Genomic DNA, 24,355 nt, shown 5'->3' on the forward strand with positions numbered 1-24,355 from the left:
CTTTTGTTGAAATTTTTGCATTCTAAAAATTTTTTTCTAAAAAAATAATATTATTAATTTTTGAAAACTAATAGTATATATTTTTATGTATTTCAAAAATAATACTCCCTCCGTCTCACTTTGATAGTCCCATTTTTTTTCACACAGTTTAAGAAAAAGTAGTTAACTTTGTTGGATAAGTAAATTTAGATTGCTATTTTCCTAAAATACCCTCACATTAAATATGGTACAAATTTATGAAAACTTGAATTGATGGTAAAAAAAGAATCAACTCTCATTAAATGGGGTAGGTTTATAGTAACAACAACTTACATTGAATAAGGGTATTTTAGAAAAATTAAAATACAACTACATTCTTCAATTGGAAAGTAGACTACAATTTGGGACAGACGAAAAAGGAAAACGAGACTATCAAAGTGGAACGAAGGGAGTACATTGTTATTTTCTAAAAATAATTAGATAATTATTAAACAAATACCCAACACTTTAAAAAATTAGATAAGAGGTTAAAGAAAACAAATGATACAGTAGAAGAAATGATGGAGTGGGAGAATAAAGAAATTGAGAAAAAGTTAACAACATTTATAGACAAAATTTTGCGAATTGAAAGTGAAAAAAAATACTGTTGCAAACTGGTGAAATGGAAACAATGCTACCATTATTTTACCATTGCAAACATGTTGAAAATTGGATTCAAGGAACCACTGCAAAAGTTTTGAATAATTGGATAAAATGAAACTGTTGCAAAGCTTTGAATAATTGGACAAATTATACCCACTCTTTCGGCTTTTTTTGCTTCAATTATGCATGTAGTGACTGTTATGCATCTAATAGGCATTATATTCTTACTATGGGAGAGTTTACAATGCATGGGTGTAATAAAGGGTAATTGTGGATACCCCAAACAATATTTGACCCCAAAAGGTTGATTGTAGTCATGTACTTTCATAGTTAGGAGTTTATTCTCATTGCCCACTATGTTGATTGTAGCACTTCAAAGTTGATTATAAGTAGGGATATTTCATAAACGTCCTCTAAGGTTTTAGACAATTTCACTGAGCTCCCTTGAGGTATTAAAATTGTACTTACCACCCTTGATTTGATACATTTGGTAACCTTAGAACTAGTCAAAAATTTAAATGAACATCCTAAAATGTCCTTGATTTATATAGTTTATTTTGCTTTCCAAAACAATTGTAAAATATATAGCATCAAATATATAAAAAAAAAGCATCAAATTTTCAATACCTATATTTATTATTTAATAAACAATTATTACAATAGTTTTATCACTATGACAGGCTACTGTACATAGTGCTTTACTAGGGATACATATTCCCTCAAGGTTGGAGAAGAAAGTATTATCATAATTATTTTAGAGTTTGTAGATTTTTGAAATGTTAGAGGTATCAATAATTTAGTAGTAGTTTTGGACAGTTTCTTTTTAAATCACTGTTGTTTTTGGTGCAAAGAAAAAAAAGATCAACAAAAATTAGATTAGATTCAAAGTTGTCAAAAAAAGGTCACTAATTCAACATTTGGTAATGATAACGACTAGAAGCAATATTTACAGTTTATAGTTCTGTGGTTTTACTTGTAAAATATGAAAAAAAAATAGAGGAATAAGAAGAGAAAAGAAAAAGAAAAAATAATTATAAATATCATTCTTTCTATATGCATACCCAACAAAGGGAGTTTTATTAAAATGGTAAGACTAATATTGTCATTTTAAATGGGCAAGGAAGGTAAGTGTAATTTTTAAAATCCCAAGGGATCTCATTGAAATTGTTAGAAACTCAGGAAAGGTTTTTGAAATTATTCCTTAAATTTAATCAAAAGAGAATATGAAAATATTCATGGGACATATATCAATTGGCCAAGAGGAAATAGATGGATTGGCTGGTTCAGAGAAAAAAGTATAAATACAAATTTTTGAATTCAAATCCTCTCCCACTATCTCATTTGAGTCTCCAAAAACTTGAGTAAAGTTGCTCACATATAAAAAATGGAGCAAGTAAGAATCACAAGACTAGATATAGGTTACACATTGTGAATGGTATCTTCTCCCATCTAAAACATTGCCCCTTAATTGAAGGCCGAAACTTGAATTTTCCAACAATTATCAGGAGGAAGAAATTAAACCTAATCCTCAAACCAACCTAAAAGGCAATTGCTCCGAAACTTGAATTAAAGAACAAGAAAAGGGATCGTCTGCTAGCCATACTTGACCAGATCACTATCCGGTCAATGCGTCAAATTCTCCACATGGACCCCCTGAATGTTGAAGAAAGAATATAACAAATGTTTAGAGCCCATCGTGCCGAACCCGAAGAACAGCCAGTCTCCCAGCTCTCTCATTTTCCAAAGGGACCCCCAGAATGTGGAAGAAAGACTAATGACTAATGAGAAGACTAGAATTAATTTCCAATGGCCCAAGTAACACTGAAATGGGCATAGACTTGTGTTTGAACATGAGATTATCTGGAATAATTTTTTTAAAAGTATTATATCACCTTTTGATGTGATATATATGAAATAAAAATATGATTGAAAATTGTGTTTATAAAATAAGTAGATAATTTTGTACAATAATGAGCGTGCATTTAAGTCCTGACTCTTGAAAAGAAGTACTATTACTAATTTGTAGCAATTTTCACTTCTTTAATCCAATCATTTTCTTTGGCCATTGTATATTGTTAACATTAATTTTGCAAGTTATATTTTACTGTTTATATTTATTATCTTAGAGTTTACAAATATTATTGTCCTAACCACTGCTGTTATTGTCTTAAAACATAGGCTTTTATGTGATCCCTAATATCAAATTTCCCTAATAAAATGTCGATGACAGAGTCAACTAGTTGTACTTAGTTCAAGATAAATTTGGATTTTGGGTGCCTAGTTGAATAATTGATTATCATTGCCTGGGGTCCACCTTGATGCCAATTCCACCTAGTTGAATGGTTGGTTGTCTCAATACTCTTCTTCACCTTCTCACCAGCAACAAATAAGCCGTTTTCAGGAAAGAAATACTTTGCTAGATCTGCAGTTAGTGAGATTTGTTTCTCTCTTAAAATTTGAGAGTGAAACTGACGAAAATCCCTCCAAAAGAGATCGAGATGGCCTCCACTTGCAGCGTCGATCGTGTCTTACTTGGTCTAGAGTTAATTCTGAACAGATTCGAAGGCAATTTTTTTCTTTTGTGTGGCGGTGATAGAGTTCTTTCGGATGTTCGTGATGCAATCAAACACATGAAATTTCTCAAAACATTTCTTATGTGTGCTAGAAAGTGGAGCCTTGTTCATTTGTACCTGCAATCTGACAATGTTGCGAAGAAGGTGAGTCTTCCATCTTTCTTATCTTGTATCGAAGATACCTTTCACAAATCCGAGGCGGACATTCAGTCTCTTTGCCTTAGATTAGAAACGGAAAAATATCAATGGGTTATTCACGTTTCTAATTTTGCTCGTGGAGTGTTCCGCGAAATTGAGAAAAAGATCACATCACTCAAGCAAGAAATCATCCAAATTTACCTTGCTTTGGCAAGCAGCAGGTCATTTCAATCAAATTCTTGTATGACAGATGATGAACTGTTGGAATTCATAGACCTCATCCTCCAAAATCTAGCAGATTTGACAAATGACGATTTGAATTGGAAAATTACTAAATTGTCTATTTTTGCTGCTTTGAGTGCTCAAGTCCAAGATCTTGAAGCAAAGCTGACATTCTTGAAAAGCTTCATTCCCTTTGCCAAAATGCGAGGAACCGCAGATATTCCTGCCTTGCTATTGGCTCACTTTGAAGCGGTGGCTTTGACCGCAGCACGCCTCTCTTACATGTGGTCCTTTTGGAAAAATGTCGAGTACAGAAGTACTTGCAGCTTCAAACTCCTCAGCATCAGAGCGGTTGATTTTCATGTCTACGAGATATATAAGGAAGTACTTGCAGCTTCAAACTCCTCAGCATCATTACATACAGCAGTGATGGATGAGCGGATATTGAACAACTTCAATGATTCTCTGATAAGTCGTCTCTGGGAGTTGTTATGCTGCAGCTCTAGCTTTGTGGATTCTATGAAAGATCAAATGCGAATACTCTATGCAGGCCTGAGGTTTTTGAGAAGCATTTTAAGGGAGCATCATGAGATGATGGATGAACAAAATGAAAAAATTGGAGCTCTCCTTGGTGAGGCAGGCATTATAATATTCTCGCCCACTCTGAGCAGTGTGATAGAAGGAGAAGTTAGCTTCTCAGGATCCACCCAGGTTCTTGATTTTTGTGATATGCTGGCCAATACCAACATCCATATCAAGCATTTTAAGGATCAGATCAGTGTCTCAAGTACTATAGAGAGTCTTCCTAATTCCTCTCATAGCTTAAGAGCACCAGAAGTTAGCCAGACTTCCAGCCGCATGCTATCAAAAGGTAAAATGCCAATAGACCATGAAGTCATGGTTGGTCTTGATGATGAGGCAGAAAAAGCAATTGAACCACTTATCAAGCATTTTGAGGATCAGCTCAGTGTCTTAAGTACTATACAGAGTCTTCCTAATTCCTCTCATAACTTAAGAGCACCAGAAGTTAGCCAGACTTCCAGCCGCATGCTATCAAAAGGTAAAATGCCAATAGCTCGTGAAATCATGGTTGGTCTTGATGATGAGGCAGCAAAAGTAATTGAACGACTTGTTAGCGGATCAAAACAGGTGGTAATTGTTCCCATTGTGGGAATGGCTGGGCTTGGTAAGACAACTTTAGCCAAAAAAGTTTACAATGATAGTTCAGTAACCTGTCACTTCCACATTCGTCTTTGGTGCACTGTTTCTCAAGAATTTAACATGAAAAGCTTGTTAACACAAATTTTGTGCTCTGATGGAAAACACTCTAGGATGGATGACTTGCTTGAAAAGCTCCATCAAAGGCTATTGAAGAATCGGTATCTTGTTGTTTTTGATGATGTCTGGGACATTGAGGTATGGAATGAGCTGAGAACTGCATTCCCCAATGACAAGAATGGAAGTAGAATCATCTTTACGAGTCGATCTTCTAATGTAGCTTCACAGGTTCAATATGGTGGAGAACCTCACTATCTTCACCCACTCAGTGAGGAAGAAAGTTTCGAATTGCTGCAGAAGAAGGTGTTTGGAGAAGAAGAAGAATGTCCTCAAGCATTGCATGAATTGGGAATGGAGATTGTCAAAAAGTGCTGGGGATTACCCTTTGCAGTTGTTGTTGTAGCTGGAATTCTAGCAACTATAGAGCATGATATTTTGGTTTGGAAAAAGTTTGCTGAAAGTTTTACTTCAACCACGGTGTCTGGTACAGACCAGTGGAAGAAGTTCTTGGAGCTCAGTTATGAGCATCTACCATATCACTTGAAGGCATGCTTGCTGTCTTTTGCTGCATTTCGAGAAGATGAAAAAATTCATGCCAAGAGTTTGATGCGTCTATGGATTGCAGAAGGGTTTGTGGAAATAATTGAAGGAAAGAGATCAGAGGATACTGCAGAAGAATATTTGATGGACCTAATTGGCCGAAACCTGGTTATGGTAAGTAAAAGCAGATCCATTGGTGGAGTCAAAACTTGTTACATTCACGATTTGATATTTGAGTTCTGTAAGAGCGAGGCGAAAGAAAAGAATTTCCTTCAGGTCCTGCGAGGATATAATGAGCTTTCTACCTTTAATGAGCCTCCCAACTTACCTCGGTTGTCCATTTACTCCAGTGGAGAAGATTTTATAAAGTCAAGGCTATAATTCTGGTCTGTGGAGCCGGGACCCCATTGCGTGGAAATGGAATACAATAATTCCCAATAATTCTATGAAACCGGCCCACCACTCATCAAAGGTTCAGATGCACTGAGCCCACCACTCGCATATGTCTGCTAATACAACTTATATATTCCACTTTATATTCCTCTCTATTATACGTTTATAATAGAGAGGGACTGATCCGTCTGGACCATTCTTGGTAGGGATTAATCCTACCTTTAATTTAGTTATTCTACATGCTTTGGACCGTAAAATCATCGAAGTGTCTCAAATCCCCTAAGCTACAGTTATTGTGAATGAAAGTCGACTAAAACAAAGGCTTTTCCTCGTACGAACGAATAATTTATCTTCTGTTAATGAGAAGCTAGCATACAGCTCCTGTGTGTTTAGTTTAATTTATAAGTGTGTGTGTATTAATTTCCGATTGTGGAAAAAGAGAAGCTAGCATACAGCTCCATGTTATTCCTAAACTTGCACGAATAGTGTGTGAAACCATACTACTATTTTGAAAGAATTAGAGTGCAAAACGGTAGAATTAACTACTTTGTTTTGGCAGTTCAAGCTTTCAAGGCCTGGCTCAGTTGTACTTATTTATATTCAACTGAAAGAATCCATTAAACTAAAACCTCTAATGTCATTTTACTTTTTCCAAAGCAACAAAAATGAAAATTGTTATTTCATAGAATTTATGTATGTAATAATAGGATGTGGCTATATGGAGTAAAAATGCTTAAATTTTTCAAAGAAACAATCAATTTATAAAGATTAGGGTAAAACAAGTCTGAATTGAGCAATTGGTTAAATTTTTACGCTTTTTCAGTGTGGGTGCAGGGACCTTTGCTAATGGAAAATACCAGAGTGGTCCTTCTCAACTCCAATATGAGTATGAAATAGTCCAAAAATAATAAACTTGTCAATGAAAACATCTTTAATCTACTAAACACAAGATGACTTTATGATAATTCCAACATTTTCTCTTTTGCCTTGCTGATCTTTTGTTTCTTACTCTGTTTGTTTGTTAAACAATTGAGTATCTAATTTCTTTTCTTCACTACCCTACAAAAAAATAATAATATAAAATAAAATGAAAGAAGAGTAAATTTGATGGAAGAAAGACTTGTTGGCCCTGGGGTGAGATTTGTTTCTCCTTTACCTGTACTAATATTTGAGAGTGACATTGAGGAAAATCCCTGCATAAGAGTAGACAAGTATTTGAGGCTGAGATCCTTCGAATTTTTTTCAGAGTACAAAATTAATGTGTTTGTAATACAACATTGGTTATCGAAATGACCCCAATAGAAAATGTTTCAAGAATGCATTTTTTCTGTGAAAAGAAGTACTACTACTGATTAGTAGAAATTTTCACTTCTTTAATCCAATCATCTTCTTTGACCGTTGTACGTAACATTAATGCACTCCGGTAACATTATTAATTTTGCAAGTTATCATTTTACTGTTTATATTTATTATTTTAGAGTTTTACATTTATTATTTTAATGCATATCCTTATACTATATAAGAATGACTGTAGGGCAAAGATTTCAACCGCAAGGATAGGGCTATTTTGGGAATATGAGAGTATTTGAAGTGTAATTTGAGTATTGAATATGAATCATTATAACTGATTTGGTTTTTTTTATAATTACTTAAATGTTCTTTCAGACATTTAAAGCTATGGATAAGTTTAACATGTGACAATATTCGATATCCAATTAAATATTCTGTACAATTGAATTCAGCTTGTGTTTTAGTGGAATTATATAAAAATCCTTTTAATCATTTAATTGTATTAACATCTAAGTCTCTTAATTTCTTAAAGCCTTTCTCAACAGTTATTTGCAAACTTATGATATATAGATGTTAAGGCACAATTAATGCTGATTAGTAGAGAAGTTTGGTTTCTTGGCCGTTACCATAGTAACCCCTATCTATTCAAATTAATTTCATTTACCTATAACTTTGTTCCACTACAATCATGTAGTATATTAAATTCAGATGTTGCTATATTAGCTACTACTCTTTCCCATTTTGCAACATCTTTCTCAATAGGTTTGTTTTCTTTAGCTAATCTACTTTTTTGGTTGTAAGAAATTTGTAATCTTGCAAGTTGTATGTGCAATACTTTTTTTAGTGTTTTAATTCAATTGCCCATGTTAGATAGACTTGATAGGGAGGAGATCACATTTGTTAATTGTTATTTGTGGTTTAGAATAAGTTTGTCATCATAAATTTTTTCATTAATAGATTGCATCTACTTCTTTTGTTGTTTTAACTATTAGTTACGGTAATTTTCAAATCATTTGCTACTTTTTTGATGATTCCATTTAGGCAATTTTTCACTTCATTTGATTTGCCAATATGTTTAACTATCTACTTAAAACTATTTGGCTGCAAATCTAAAGTATGTACTTCATTACTTTTAATTGTTTTCTTAAATTGAGTGGATTAAGATGTTTTAGTACTTTTTTTGAGGTAATTATTCATCTAGATTAGCGTGTTAGTTATTGTATATCTTTGCAACTAGATAAAAAACTGATGTTTTGTGATTGTAACCCCTATCGAGAAGGAGGTGCTTTGCTATATGTCCTAAATTATATAATAAATCATAATTGATTGATTTGTCAATGTGAAACTTTCATGATGATATGTTCTTGGAATCAATATAAATCAAAGAATTTGGCTTGTAAGAACCGAAATTTCACTAGCAATGATTTCTTCAAGTATGCTAATTTTTCAAATCTCACTTATATGATAAGATAATGAGATAGATTGCCCTCATATCAAGATCAAATTCAAACTAAACGACAAAATTTAACATTCCCAAAATGCATGAGCAGATATAAGTAGATCTTTTATTCTATTAGATTAGACACAAAGTAATTAATCATATTTTATAATTATATTTTATTGCATATTATATATTTTGACTCAATATGTAATTTATGATTTTTCTGTTTAATATCACATAATAAAATTGTCATACTTCAATTCTTATACTACAAAATACTAAATAATAATTATTAACTATCTTTACTTATAGGTACTAAACTCCCGTGCATGGCGCCGGCTTTTTCCACTAGTATTTTATGATATAATTGACACTAGTAATTGCAGACATCCCCAATTCTTTGCTTCCACAATACCAAGGGTTGAAGAAGCCCTCAATTTTTTTTTTCTCATACTTTTTACTTTGTTGGCCATGGTTATTAATCTCCAAGATCAATGGTCATGATTATTAAAACGAGATAATTAGAAGAGAAAGTGATCAAATTTAGTGGTTTGCTGAAGAAAGAAAACAATGGAAGAAAATTAGAGAGCTAGCTTGAAGGTTCATTATATTTTGATCATTTATATTGTGACGTGTCTTGGATCATTTATATTTTGATGTCTCTTTGTTTTCTGTTCTTCCTAATTATAAAGTTTAACATATTAAACTGTGGATGCTTGAAGCAAAAAAAAAAAACATATTAAAACAGGGACGCGCTATAAGAGAAGGGGCGCCATTGTGTGGGAATGGAATACAATCATTCCCAATAATTCTTTGAAATCGGACCCACTACTTTATTGAGGCAATAATTAGATGTATAATAGAGAGGGGGCTGCTCCGTCTGGACCACTCTTGCTTTGGACAATAAAATCATCAAAGAGTCTTAAATCACTGCTGTTATTGTCTTAAAACATAGGCTTTTATGTGATCCCTAATATCAAATTTCCCTAATAAAATGTTGATGACAGAGTAAACTAATCTTGTTTATCAATTTCCTCCATTTGTAATTAGTTCAAGATAAATTTGGATTTTGGGTGCCTAGCTCCAATTCCACCTAGTTGAATAATTGATTATCATTGCCTGGGGTCCACCTTGATGCCAATTCCACCTAGTTGAATGGTTGGTTGTCTCAATACTCTTCTTCACCTTCTCACCAGAAACAAATAAGCAATTTTCAGGAAAGAAATACTTTGCTAGCTCTGCAGTTAGTGAGATTTGTTTCTCTCTTAGAATTTGAGAGTGAAACTGACGAAAATCCCTCCAAAAGAGATGGAGATGGCCTCCACTTGCAGCATCGATCGTGTCTTACTTGATCTAGAGTCGCTCCGGAACAGCTCCGGAATATCCCTTTATCTTCTTTACGATGTTCGTGAAGCAATCAAACACATGAAATTTCTCCAAACATTTCTTATGTGTGCTAGAAAGTGGAGCCAAAGCAATGATTTGTACTTGCAATCTGACAATGTTGTGAAGAGGGTAAGTCTTCCATCTTTCCTATCTTGTATCGAAGATACCTTTCACAAATATGAGGAGGATATTCACTCTCTTTCCCGTGATAAGATATATGTAGTGTTCCGCGAAATTAGGAAACAGATCATATTATTCAAGCAAGAAATCATCCAAATTTACTTTGCTTTGGCAACTTTGGCAAGCAACAGGTCATTTCAATCAAATTCTTGTATGACAGATGATGAACTGTTGGAATTCATAGACCTCATCCTGCAAAATCTAGCAGATTTGACAAATGACGATTTGAATTGGAAAATTACTAAATCGTCCATTTATGCTGCTTTGAGTGCTCAAGTCCAAGATCTTGAAGCAAAGCTGACATTCTTGAAAAGCTCCATTCCCTTTGCCAAAATGCGAGGAACCGCAGATATTCCTGCCTTGCTATTGGCTCACTTTGAAGTGGTGGCTTTGACCGCAGCACGCCTCTCTTACATGTGTTCTTTTTGGGATGATGATGACGAAAATAAAAATCCTGGGTTCTACTCCAGAAGAACTTGCAGCTTCAAACTCCTCAGCATGAGAGCGGTTGATTTTCATGTCTACGAGATTTATAAGGAAGTACTTGCAGCTTCAAACTCCTCAGCATCATTACATACAGCAGTGATGGATGAGCGGATATTGAACAACTTCAACGATTCTCTGATAGGACGTCTCTGGGAGTTGTTATGCTGCAGCTCTAGCTTTGTGGATTCTATGAAAGATGAAATGCAAACACTCTATGCAGAACTGAGGTTTTTGAGAAGCATTTTAAGGGAGCATCATGCGATGATGGATGAACAAAATGAAAAAATTGGAGCTCTCCTTGGTGAGGCAGGCATTATAATATTCTCGCCCACTCTGAGCAGAGTGATAGAAGGAGAAGTTAGCTTCTCAGGATCCACCCAGGTTCTTGATTTTTGTGATCTGCTGGCCAATATCAAGCATTTTAAGGATCAGATCAGTGGCTCAAGTACTATAGAGAGTCTTCCTAATTCCTCTCATAGCTTAAGAGCACCAGAAGTTAGCCAGACTTCCAGCCGCATGCTATCAAAAGGTAAAATGCCAATGGACCATGAAGTCATGGTTGGTCTTGATGATAAGGGAGAACAAGGAATTGAACCACTTATCAAGCATTTTGAGGATCAGCTCAGTGTCTCAAGTACTATACAGAGTCTTCCTAATTCCTCTCATAGCTTAAGAGCACCAGAAGTTAGCCAGACTTCCAGCCGCATGCTATCAAAAGGTAAAATGCCAATAGCTCGTGAAATCATGGTTGGTCTTGATGATGAGGCAGCAAAAGTAATTGAACGACTTATATGGGGATATATGGGGATCAGAACAGGTGGAAATTGTTCCCATTGTGGGAATGGCTGGGCTTGGTAAGACAACTTTAGCCAAAAAAGTTTACAATAATATTTCAGTAACCTGTCACTTCCACATTCGTCTTTGGTGCACTGTTTCTCAAGAATTTAACATGAAAAGCTTGTTAACACAAATTTTGTGCTCTGATGGAAAACACTCTAGGATGGATGACTTGCTTGAAAAGCTCCATCAAAGGCTATTGAAGAATCGGTATCTTGTTGTTTTTGATGATGTCTGGGACATTGAGGTATGGAATGAGCTGAGAACTGCATTCCCCAATGACAAGAATGGAAGTAGAATCATCTTTACGAGTCGATCTTCTAATGTAGCTTCACAGGTTCAATATGGTGGAGAACCTCACTATCTTCACCCACTCAGTGAGGAAGAAAGTTTCGAATTGCTGCAGAAGAAGGTGTTTGGAGAAGAAGAAGAATGTCCTCAAGCATTGCATGAATTGGGAATGGAGATTGTCAAAAAGTGCTGGGGATTACCCTTTGCAGTTGTTGTTGTAGCTGGAATTCTAGCAACTATAGAGCATGATATTTTGGTTTGGAAAAAGTTTGCTGAAAGTTTTACTTCAACCACGGTGTCTGGTACAGACCAGTGGAAGAAGTTCTTGGAGCTCAGTTATGAGCATCTACCATATCACTTGAAGGCATGCTTGCTGTCTTTTGCTGCATTTCGAGAAGATGAAAAAATTCATGCCAAGAGTTTGATGCGTCTATGGATTGCAGAAGGGTTTGTGGAAATAATTGAAGGAAAGAGATCAGAGGATACTGCAGAAGAATATTTGATGGACCTAATTGGCCGAAACCTGGTTATGGTAAGTAAAAGCAGATCCATTGGTGGAGTCAAAACTTGTTACATTCACGATTTGATATTTGAGTTCTGTAAGGGCGAGGCGAAAGAAAAGAATTTCCTTCAGGTCCTGCGAGGATATAATGAGCTTTCTACCTTTAATGAGCCTCCCAACTTACCTCGGTTGTCCATTTACTCCAGTGGAGAAGATTTTATAAAGTCAAGGCTATTTTGTCCGCATTTATCCAGTCTGCTATTCTTTGATGCTACTCCAGGAGATAATACGTTTAATTTGTTTAATATCTCCTTCCTTTTTTGCATCTACAAACATCTTAACGTTCTGCATTTAGAGGGCATTGACCTAATGTTGAAGGAGCTTCCAGCTGAAGTCGAATCACTTCTTTGTTTGAGGTACTTAGCCCTTGAAGCAGAGTGCATGAAATTCATTCCACCATCTATAGCCAAGCTCTCACATTTGGAAACCTTCTTTCTTAATTCTGATGAGATTGTTTCATTGCCAGATAGCATCTGGAACATGAAGAAGTTGAGGCATGTATGTTTGTGCGCTGGCGTCGTTATTGGTCTTTCTTCCAACGACAACGGTATTGAAAACCTCTCCACTTTACCCAATTTAGACACACTCTCTTGTTTGCGTCTTTATGAAGAGGGAGAGAACTTATTGAGAAGGATTCCCAACGTTCGCCGACTTAAAATTTCCGATTGTCAGACTGGAAATGGAGTGTTGAACATGAGTCGACTAGAATGCCTAGAATCACTCACCTGGCTGGGCAATTACTCCTCAGGTTCACGGGAACATGTTGAGCTTTCCTTTCCCGTGAATTTGAAGAAGTTGAGTCTTGAAGCTTTGGGCCTTCCCTGTAGTAAAATGTCATTGATTGAACTACTACCCAACCTTGAAGTCCTCAAATTAAGAGACCGGGCAATGGTCGGCCAAAGATGGGAGCTGATGGAAGGAGGATTCCCTAAACTCAGGGTCTTGACTTTGGACTCTACAAAAGTTGAAGAGTGGATAGAGGCAGACCCTGACAGTGATGATTACTTCCCGTGCCTTCAGCAATTAAAACTCGACAAAATTTCTGAATTGGAAATGATGCCTGCTTGTTTAGGGCGTATATCTACTCTTGAAAGGATTAAGGTGAGTTATTGCACAGATGGCGTCAAATCTTTAGTACGGGAAATTGAAGAAGCACAGGAATATAATTATGGAAATGGGAATCTGAAGATCATCATCATTGAAGACTGAAGAGTAATATTTTTTGTCAGCTGGTGCAATATCTGGTATTTTTTTGTTTGTCATCACCATCAATTGGCTTGTAGAAATAATCATGCTTTTCATTTTTAAACAAGTTTAATTTATATTTACCATTTGGTAGTTTTTTTGTACTTCAGTAGTTGCCTGTAATGCATGCACGAGCACATTGAAATTGACGAGCAAACAACTAATTATTGCTCTATTTTTTTTTTCTTAATGATATCATCAGGGAGTGCTAGGAGGATTGTAATTGGTCGTCTGTGCGGTCTGACTTTCTTTGATACTTTTCTTGTGAAGATATGGTGGAAACAATCAATGAGATTATTCAGATATTTTGCTGTTGGCCTATTTTGTGTAATTTCATTTTGCCGTCAAGGAACTTTGTTATCTTTTTTTTTTTTTTTTTTTTTTTTTTTTTTTTTTTGTATTTGAGGTTCAAACTCCATCATTTTGGATTGACAATTTATGTTTGAGCTCATGATTCTTGGAAGAATATGATAGCCCAATATGATCATTTCCTTTCTGCTCAAAACAGGTTTACGGTAAAAATTGCAATGGGGATTGCAAAAGGCATTACGTGGCTAATTTTTCAGGATAGAATTGGTTGAAGATGTATGCTCAAACTTCGAGATTTGCTTAATTTTCAGAATCACATTTTACTTCTTCAAGTTGGAGAATTTTTGCAAAGAATGAAGTATGGGACTTGAGTTCCTTTAAGAAGGATGTCTGCAACTTGGTTTTTCTGCTGCTTGAGCTAATTGCTCGAAAGGGCATTAGCAAAATAATTGATTCTTCAAAGAGCTTTGAATGTGATATGTTTGTATGAATATTTAATTTTCCATTTTTGAATTCCACACCATATGTTTTGGATGATTTATAGAGCTAGGGATAAAATATTCAAATTGGAGATAAAACGAGTATAAATTTCACAATTGCACAATGGGTCGATGCAAATCAGGTCTCAATTAGTCTTTTATAGGTTAGGGATATTAACTGTCAGTTAATAATCTTTTCAAGTCATGCCCCACTTTCATCATGCATGCTGGCTAAGACTTAGTTAACTTTAACCAAATGAGAAAGTAAGGGTAACAAGTAACAACAATGAAATGATTGGCAAAAACTAGGACACGCGGAAGGTGCAAGTCTTACCTAACAAAAAATGAACAAATTTGTAAGACGATGTCAGATTGGCCCTTCTCAACTAATTGTGAATCTACAATACAAAATATGATAGAATTTGCTGACATCACTTTAGATGGATTTGGGTCCTCTCTAATGAATTCTCCCTTTATTTCGTATAATGCACGTTTAGATGTATGATACATGTCTTCAATTACTAGGAAAGGACATGGTCAATTTAAATTTGACTAATTCTAACTCTTGTTAATAAATGAAGATATGTGTCATACATCTAAATGAATACTGCATAAAATAGAGAGAATCAACTAGAGATTAACCAAGTCCCGCTCACTCCCACCAAAAGGCTTCGAGCCACGTTACCTCAAAAAGAAAAGAAAATCAACGTTTACATGGAAAGCAATGAAGAGCTCACCCAACAATTTAACGGCATCCAGCTAAAATGGAGGATGGTTTGTAAGCAGATAACTATCGAGAAAAGAGATAATGAGATAGCATGAACTCCTAAAGATTCATATGGCATTTGATGAATCACAGAAAGCATCTCTTAAACAGAACTCCATTGTCAAATTTGAGGTATCATCATATCAAGAGTTTGAGAGAACCTATGGAAAACCCATTCTAGGAAAAATCATTGGACCTAGGCTAGCTAAAAGCTATGTTTTCAGAACCGGACCGGATAGCGACTCGGCCAAGGTCAGGGGTCAGGGGTCAATGGGTTCGACCGGGGGTCGATAGGGGTTGAACCGGATGACGTCATAAATAAAAATTATTTAAAAATTAAAATATTATATTTATAATATCTAATAATATATTGATATTAATAAAGGTATATTCATATATATTTGATGTTTCAAATATATTTAACAAGAAAATATAAAGAAATTAGAACAATTAAGTAGCAATTTATATTATTTAATAAATATTAACAAGTTTAGAATTAAAATTATGAGTTTAATTGAAAAATAACATCAAATTTTAGGACAATATTTATAAAGTATCAAATATTTGAGGTATATAGATAAGTTTTAACAATTTAGGGGGTCAAAACATAATATTATAAAGTTTGAATTTTTTTTTAAAAAATTACTGTTGAACCGGAAAAACCGGTTTTTTCCCGGTCAAACCCGGTCAAACCCGGTTTTTGACCGACTTTGACCGGGTTTTAAATTTCCGGTTTTTTAATAAGACTCGGACCGGCTACCTGGCCGGTTCCCGGTTCGACCGGCCGGCCCGGTCCGAGTTTCAAAACAGAGGCTAAAAGTTCTCCACATTGAAAATAGGGATAATTTCAGAAACCTCCCCTGAGATTTCTGACATTTACACTTACCTTCCCTGTGATTTGAACAATTACACTGACCTCCCCTGAGGTTACTAATCCTTTATAAATTTAGTCCAAATGATTAAAATATTATTTTAGAGAGTGAAATTAGAATTTTGTACCTGATTTGTCATTTGTGCCACATGTCCAATGAATGACAAAGTATTACAAATTAATTAACAATTAATAAACTTTAACGAGCGTAGTTTATAGGCAAATACGTATTACCTATTTAAAGTACCAGCTCTTTACATGTATTTTACTTTCAAACATTTACTTTATCACAAATATTTATTCTCAAATACAGATTTGTATTTACTCTCAAATATTTAATTTTTGTTAAACACAAAACCTACCAGTTTTTCTTTCGTAGAAATATTAATATAACACTTTTTCAATTTTAGTTATAAATATTTATGTATTTAGCATAAATTAAATGATTCAGGATAAAATATCCATAAAGAGCCAATACTTTACTCATGTAATGAATGAAAGTCATAAAAGATTAATAGTTTATGAGGCCATTTATTTTTTAAAAAATATTTAATTTATATTAAATAGATAACCTACTGATTTTTTTTGCAAGAATATTACTTTAACACTTTTTAATTTTTAATTACAAATGTTAATATATTTATCATAAATTAAATATTTGAAAATAAAATATCTGTAAAGAGCCGATACTTTAAATAGGATATGCGTATTTGCCTTTTAGCTGTCTAATGCAATAGATAGATAACTATCGAGAAAAGAGATAATGAGATAGCATGAACTCCTAAAGATTCATATGGCATTTGATGAATCACAGAAAGCATTTCTTAAACAGAACTCCATTGTCAAATTTGAGGTATCATCATATCAAGAGTTTGAGAGAACCTATGGAAAACCCATTCTGGGAAAAATCATTGGACCTAGGCTAGCTAAAAGTTCTCCACATTGAAAATAACATGATACAAAGGTCTATCTGGGACAATTAGATGACAAAAACATTAACATCATGGACCTACTACAATTTCTCTTCCAAAAAGTACAACTTCAAAAGAAGAGGGTTTGGAAGGATGTTAACCAATAAAGAGGAATCTGAAGCTTGGAATGGTTACATGTGTAGAGTTTGATGAGAGGATTATGTGACTAAAATCTCATTTCAATGGTCTTTGTTTCAACATTGGATCATGGATTCAAAGTTGCTGCTTTACTTTATCTCTGGAGCTCTTATGCCAATTTCAATTTTCTCTCTTCATTCTTTTTGTGCTCACACTACTTATGCTTTCTCTGAAGTGATTAGTCTCACCTGGCCTTCCTTTGCTGAAGTCAAAGTTGATGAACTTTTATTTTTCTTTGGGCCACTCAAGTGAGATGGATCCAAGCTTTTGTCACTTGAAAACGCACATATAGTTGATGGTGCTGAAATGTTGAGTAAGGGGGAAGTTCTTGTTTTACAGATGGGGAGCAAGATTGGTGGTGCCCTCGTACAAGCTGAAGGGGGAGATTGTTGGGCTTGGGTCCATCCCATTTGGGTGACCCAAAGAAAGGCAAAAGCAAATCACTTAAACTTAGTCAACTTTGACTTGAGGAAAGGAAACACAGTGAGACTAGTCAATTTAGAAATGGTAAAAAAATTAATCCAACGATCAACCAGGCATGGGGCTGGTCAGCGGCATAGTTGTCAAAATCGCGATCCGGATCGTACGATCGTACGATCCGGATCGTATTCAGAGTCGCAAATCATATTAATCTCTGTAGGATCGCATAGAATCATAGCAGGATCGGTAGGATCGTACGATCCTACAATTTTTTTGTAATTTTGTGAAATACGAAGCTCCATTTTGCAAGTAAATGAAAATATTTGTGGTATATTTGTAATTTATCAAAGAATTGCAACCTTTAATTGCAATTAGGACCTTTTGGTAGGATCTTACGATCCTACGATCCGATTCTGTGAAACTAAAATCGATCCTATGTAGGATCCCGATTTTACAAACCTTGGTCAGCGGGTTAATTTTTCAACCTGATGGATCACTGGTTAAATTGTTGGTTTCCATAAAATAGTACAACAATATAATTCAGTTGTTAACATTCAAATCATTAAGATTTTGAAAGATAAAAGCCAACTATTTTGATAATTCCAACTTGTAAGAAGTTACATAGTCAAATTTCTAAATCAAAATGTACTTGTTCCAAATGTAAGTTTGTTGTTGTTGTCCTTTTGGTTTTATATTGGATAGCTAGAAGCTGTAGAATACCAGAAGTATGTTTGTGAACTATAAGAAATCAATCGAAAAGTTTGAAATAAAGAGCAAAAAGATGGAAAGTGATATGATTCTCTATTGAATGATAAAAGTTTGGCTTAAAGAAGTCATTGCGGGATGTTTGCTCAAACCAGCCGAGTTCCCAGTCTCCCAATTTACCAGTAGGTTTCACTGGGTCCAAATGGCTGCTGCCCTTATCTGGTGGGTCTAGTCTGCCATCCCAGTCCCATGGTCGGGTCACTGAGTTGACCAATTCAATCGTCTAGTCGGGTTGGGTTTAATAACTTTGCTAGAGAGAATGCAATAGGGAAGAAAGAAGAACAAAGAGAGACAAAGTTGATATTGGGACAAAGAGGTCTAGGTACAGAAAGTATAAGCTGTAATTTTGAAGTCGTGGAATGGTGAAGTAACTCCAATCATGACTACATTTTAGCCATGCGATTTTTTCTCCAACTCTACAATGTTCTGATTATAATTTCATATTCCTCTTTGTTTAGTAAGATCCTTCCCCAGTCACTTCCTCTGAAATTGTAACTATTGGTTAGGAAATTGCATTATTGGTGAGTACTTGCCTTATGTTTTGGAAAGATCCAAGGCTGTTGAAGTTGAAAAGAAGACACTGAAATTGTTTATGTTGGGAAATGATCGGATGATGGGACATAGGGGTAATCCGTGGCAATCAGTTAATCTTGATCATCCAGCCACATTTGACACGTTGGCGATGGATACAGATGATAAAAAGATGATTATCAATGATCTTGAGAACTTTGTCCGAAGGAAAGAGCTTTATAGGAAAGTTGGGAAGGCATGGAAAAGAGGGTATTTGCTGTTTGGGCCACCAGGAACAGGGAAATCAAGTTTGATTGCAGCCATTGCCAATTATTTAAAATTTGATATCTATGACTTGGAGCTCACTGATATCAGGACCAACTCTGATCTGAGAAGGGATCTGATTTCAACAGCTAATCAGTCGATACTCGTCGTGGAGGACATTGATTGCTCGATTGAGCTCACGAACAACCGGCCAAAAGCATCAAGGGCACCTATGCACCCTCACCAATATGGTCAAGAAAACAGGGTAAGTTTCCAACGTGATTTGTGTTGCTTTGGAGTAACATAGCATTAAATCTTGCAGTGTGCTTTATTACGAGGGTATACATATTGTTTCAGTTTTGCCCATTGCATGACTCTCTCCTTTGCGTGAGCTGAAATTGCTTGATGAACTCTTGACACAAAGACAAACTAGAGTGCTTTGCAAATACCATATACCAGAAGACTTTATCAAGCATATATGTTATCATACAAGTTGGCAGAAAGTGATAATCACGGTTTAAGGCGATTAAATTGAATGTCTAAACAAGTTCCATCTACAACGGTATGTCTTAGACTCTGATAGGGTGTTAATTGTTGGTTATTTTATTGGTAATTTTCCCCTTTATCCTTGCCAAATATCGTTTTAATTATTAATATTTACTTATATTTGGTATTGGACTCAATTTCAGGAAGTGGAACAGAAAACTACAACAAATGAGGGACTTTTCACTATACAATTGAGACTTCAAACAGTTGGGCCCCATATGGTGCTACAAGGAAGCCTTTTTCGGTTGATGGCCCACAAGGAGAAGAAGAAAACGAATTCCTTTTCTTTGTGCTGATGGGAGTCTTTGACTAGCAATAGGAAACTAAACAAGGAGGAATTTCGGCAGAGCCTCAATTCTTTGGCTTTTGGACTCCTTAGTCGGCGGGGACCACTGGATAGCAGGAAGTCATTTCCCTTTGGCTTTAAAAGGACGAACGTGCAGAAGTTTTCGGGACCGATAGTTAGAGCTTAGTTTTTTTAGTTTCTTTTTCCCATCGAAGAACATTAGAAAGCTCCGATTGTTTTATTTTCTTGCACAACTGGTTCTCCATTAATGGAGAACTAGCTTCTCAATTCTAGTGAAGGGAACAACTGAAGATTTGGTTCAACAATTACTGTGAGATCGAAATTATTTTAATCGCTTCCTCATTTATTGGTATTTATGTGTTTCTTGTTTTTAATTGTTATAGTCCTTATGTATGATTGATTAGTGCGCAATAATTAATTATTCATATAGGCTATTTTGCTAAATAGAGGTAATTGAATCCGTAATTGTTCGTTATCTCTATCTTAGTAGCAACTGGCGTAATTGGGTTTATGTCAGGGGAGCATATGATCTAGTCTAAACAAACCCTCGTAGCGTGTTTGTTGGTTAGGATTGGGCCTTTCTAATTATTAATGCAATCTAGAAATTAAATCCTACGGTCGTACCTAGGGTTGTTTTTGGGTTAGAGAAATAGCTAACGGTCGTACCTTAGCTATCGAGAAATTAAGGAAGGGTTGGTTGTTTATCGCGTGCATGACAACTATAACTAATCTATTACTAAATGTTGGAATTATTTCTGTATCAATGATCAGTACATGAACCATTTCTGAAGTGTACCCTTGGCTAGAGTTTCCCCTTAATTATTTCTTGGAATTAATTATTTCCTGCAGTTAATTTATTTAGTTAGCATTTAATCCAAAACCCCCCCCCATACTTTGAACTCTAGAAGAAACGAATTATCCCCAGTCCCTGTGGATTCGACCCTACTCACCGCTATATACAAAATCTGTATTTTTCTCGAGTAGGTATTTATTATTGCACAGGTTCGGCACCTGTCAGACTCCTAGCCAGGTACCCAAATGCCAGTTGCCATTTCTCGTTAGTGAAGTACCAAGGGCTGGAGATTCACAGAATTCCTTGTCAGTCTCCTGGGCTCTGACCTAGATACTTGCATATATTTATTACTTTTTTTTTTCAGCGACGATATAATTTGTATTGATGGACAAAAGATGTACACTTATATGAGCAAATGCTCAAGTGATGCTATACAAAAGTGCTAAGTACACTGAGAATTAATCCATTCCTCATCTTGAAAGATCCCTAAAGCATAATCACTAATCAATTTACATCTATGATCTATACTCCTATCCAAACAAAAGGAGCATTTCAGGAATAAAGACCTCAGATTGTTGATATCATCGATTAATGTTGCCATTCTTGTGTCCCTGGTTTTCCTTGATGTTATCTCCTTCAGCAATTGGATGATGGGGATATGTACTTTAATTTCCTGCCACTGCTGTTTTTTGGCCTTGATGATGACCAGTTTAACAGCTTTAGCAGTAACCTGTAGTTGACTTCCTGAGCTTCTATCATTAAGTGCCCAAGCTATCACCACCTGGTTATTGCTGTTAGTTGCAATGACCCCCATCCCAACTCTGCTTGAATCTTTCTGCACTTGAGTTGTTACTCGGATTTGAATATCTGCACTCCCCTCTTCTACTGCTACTGGTTCTTCCCTGGCTCCACTAATATCAGCAGAGCTCATTCTCTCATTCTTTCTTCTGACTGTTACTTGCTCCTGCCATTCCTGTTGTGCCTTTTGAACAGCTTTCATTGGATGTCTTTGTTTGGCATTAAACTTCCAATCATTTCTATTTTTCCAGATTTGCCAGAGTATATTGGCTGTCAGCTCTATATGGTGCATGCCATTTATCCTGCTTGTTGGTCCCATAACAGCATTTCACCAAGCTAAAAAGTTCCATGTATGCTCTGCTACTCCATCCCATTGTATTGGTGACATTTTCCATACCTCTTGAGCTTTTCTACAATGGAAGAGTACATGCTCAATAGATTCCTCTTGCTCTCCGCATCCTTTACAGATTCGATCACCAGTCTGAGTTCTTCAATGTATTAGTCCATTGACTGGTAAATGCTCCATTGATACACCTCCAAATAAAGTGTTTTAGCTTGCACTTGATGTCCAGCTTCCACAGTACCTTCCAGGTTTTCCTGCTGGATTTAGCTAAGCTGGTTCCTCCCTCAGCTCCTCTTCTCTACTCTTGATCAGTTAACCCTTTGCACAGTTCCTTGTAGCCTGATTTGACAGTATAGGTTCCATTTTCACTATGAATCCAGTAATTGCAGTCATCTCTCCCTGAGTTGCATATATTTATCACATCCATGGAGAAATTAGATTGTCAGCACTAATTAAAATCTTTTCTAACTCACCACCTTTCCAGGTTACCTTGTCTGGATTGCTGAACTTCATTGATGGACTATGGTCGAGCTGTGGGGATGAGCGCATCATAGTGTTTACAACTAATCATAAAGATAAGCTAGATCCAGCTTTATTGCGCCCTGGTCGTATGGATGTGCACATTTACATGTCGTATTGCACCCCGTGCGGTTTCAAATTGCTTGCTTCCAATTACCTTGGAATCACAGATCATCCACTCTTCTTGGTTGTTGAGCAGCTGATGAAAGTCACAAAGGTGACTCCTGCAGAAGTAGGGGAGCAGTTATTGAAGAATGGTGAGCCTGAAACTGCACTAGAAGGCCTGATTGAGTTCCTTGAGGAAAAAAAGAAAAATGTCGAATTTGAAAATCATAAAAGTAATCAACAAGCACCTGAAGCTGCAGTTCCCCTTGAGCTTGAGGAAGAAGGTGGAAATGAGGGAGAGACAAACGTAATCAGCCTTGAAGCAATCAAAGACCTGGTAAAGATGAATAAAGTGTCTCTTGATGAAGTTCAAGTGATCAAGAAGGATGAGGCTGGTATTATTTTGAGAGGCTTGATTCAATTGCTTCTGGAGAAAAAGGAGACTCAAGTACTGAAAATAGACTCAGGATCTTCTGCTGAGAAACTCTCCCTGACCTGAATTTGAAGGGAAAGGTGGGCATAAATGCGGGAGCATCGGAGCTGAGGAGGATAACAAAATTCGCAGATCATGTCCCCTGGTGCGAAACCAAGCTCATCATGTCTTCTGGTGCTAAACTACCTTTGTTTGGATTGCGGCTTTCTAAGAAAATATTTTCATGTTTTTTGCGGACACATTTTCGATTATTTTTTTAATACATACATCAAATTGCTATAATATATTTTTCAAGAAAAAACTCCAAAAAAAAAAATTGAAATCCGAACATAACTATTTCGTATATTGCAACTTTTTCAACTCTTTCAAGAGCATTTGATACACTAAACTTCTAGAATACTTGGTACGCTAAAATTCTCATTATATAACAAGCCACATTATGATAGATTTCAAATTCTCTAGAGGCAGAAAACTATGATGTGATTCGTCTACCACATATGGGGCAAAGCACAGATTAAAGAAAATGTAGGAAGAACCAGTCTTGGTTCCTCGTATGATAAAATAATTTCATTATTAGTTCCCCATATTGCATCTTTACCATACATGATTCCTTAAGGTATAAATAATTTAACTTTAGTCCTTTACCTTTTAATTTTTTAAATTCGGTCTATGATCTTTATGAAATTTGCACTTCAAGTCCACTCTCCAGCATCCAAGATGCCTTTCAAGAGTATAATGTTAGAAATAAAAAGGATCAAATATGTCAAAAAAAAATTAAGAATTGAAGATCTAAATGAGAAGTATGCAATTCTTAAGGAAGAAAATATTATCTAAAGTCAAACATGCTAGGCTATAGTAAGACTAGCCAAGCATATATAGGACTAAAAATTGCAATTTTTACTCGTGCTCTATCCATCAATGTGCTCTTTATCCTTTGCGCTTAGAATAAAGTTTGAGAGTTGATACATGATTTTTATATATTTCAACTCGTTTATTGACATAAAGCACTAACTTTCATCTTGTTTCATACTAGTAATTGTCGAGTACCTTAATTAACTCAATTGTAAGTATTTGAATGTAGATATTAAGAGAAAGTTGAAAATATATTTCGCTTTTAGAGAAAATAAGGAATTTACTTTGCTACATTAGCCTAGTGAACTCAAAAAAGATTTTACAACATATGACTATCATTTTTTGGTGTATAAGATGTACAAACGAATGTGAACAAACATATTGATAGCTAGAGAATTAATATTCTTATGGAAGAAATAGCTAGAGAAGTTAGACATTCAAATTAGATAGAAGTATAATGTGAACAAACATATTGATTATAACATGTTTGTGTTGAAAATTGTGCCTTAAATTTAAGTGTTTTTCATGCATTTTTCCTAAGCTTTATTAATACATTCATTCCCTTTTAGATTCATTAGTAGATTCATGTATCTCTTGGAATTTACTAGTTCTTTCATATAACTTCTAAATTCATGTACTTGTAATAATGATGGTACGTGTATATTCTTGTGCCTTCACACAAG

General features: G+C 35.4%; 3 protein-coding genes across 6 annotated transcripts; all 3 read left to right on the top strand.

Moving 5' to 3' along the window:
* The first annotated feature begins 2,863 nt into the window (after nucleotides 1-2,863).
* Nucleotides 2,864-6,099, top strand: LOC140004376 (uncharacterized). Its single transcript, XM_072082263.1, has one exon. The coding sequence runs from the start codon at nucleotides 3,120-3,122 to the stop codon at nucleotides 5,751-5,753; it is 2,634 nt and encodes an 877-aa protein (XP_071938364.1). The 5' UTR covers nucleotides 2,864-3,119; the 3' UTR covers nucleotides 5,754-6,099.
* A 3,376-nt stretch (nucleotides 6,100-9,475) lies between these two features.
* Nucleotides 9,476-13,802, top strand: LOC140037636 (putative late blight resistance protein homolog R1A-3). Of its 4 annotated transcripts, none has more exons than XM_072082267.1 (3): nucleotides 9,476-11,402; nucleotides 11,548-12,594; nucleotides 12,705-12,918. In XM_072082267.1, the coding sequence occupies exons 1-3, from the start codon at nucleotides 9,805-9,807 to the stop codon at nucleotides 12,706-12,708; spliced, it is 2,649 nt and encodes an 882-aa protein (XP_071938368.1). In that variant the 5' UTR covers nucleotides 9,476-9,804; the 3' UTR covers nucleotides 12,709-12,918. The 4 variants fall into 4 exon arrangements, with proteins under 4 accessions (XP_071938368.1, XP_071938366.1, XP_071938365.1 ...); XM_072082265.1 differs by adding an exon at nucleotides 13,686-13,802 and having other exon boundaries at nucleotides 9,477-11,402; nucleotides 11,548-13,482; XM_072082266.1 differs by having other exon boundaries at nucleotides 9,872-10,011; nucleotides 10,223-11,402; nucleotides 11,548-13,802.
* A 4,443-nt stretch (nucleotides 13,803-18,245) lies between these two features.
* LOC113735589 (protein HYPER-SENSITIVITY-RELATED 4-like) lies at nucleotides 18,246-23,102 on the top strand. The gene is made up of 3 exons (XM_027262582.2): nucleotides 18,246-18,324; nucleotides 18,709-19,241; nucleotides 22,248-23,102. The coding sequence occupies exons 1-3, from the start codon at nucleotides 18,246-18,248 to the stop codon at nucleotides 22,884-22,886; spliced, it is 1,251 nt and encodes a 416-aa protein (XP_027118383.2). The 3' UTR covers nucleotides 22,887-23,102.
* The last annotated feature ends 1,253 nt before the right edge of the window (nucleotides 23,103-24,355 follow it).

The sequence above is a fragment of the Coffea arabica genome, chromosome 3c, assembly GCF_036785885.1.
Source record: "Coffea arabica cultivar ET-39 chromosome 3c, Coffea Arabica ET-39 HiFi, whole genome shotgun sequence".
NCBI lineage: Eukaryota > Viridiplantae > Streptophyta > Magnoliopsida > Gentianales > Rubiaceae > Coffea > Coffea arabica.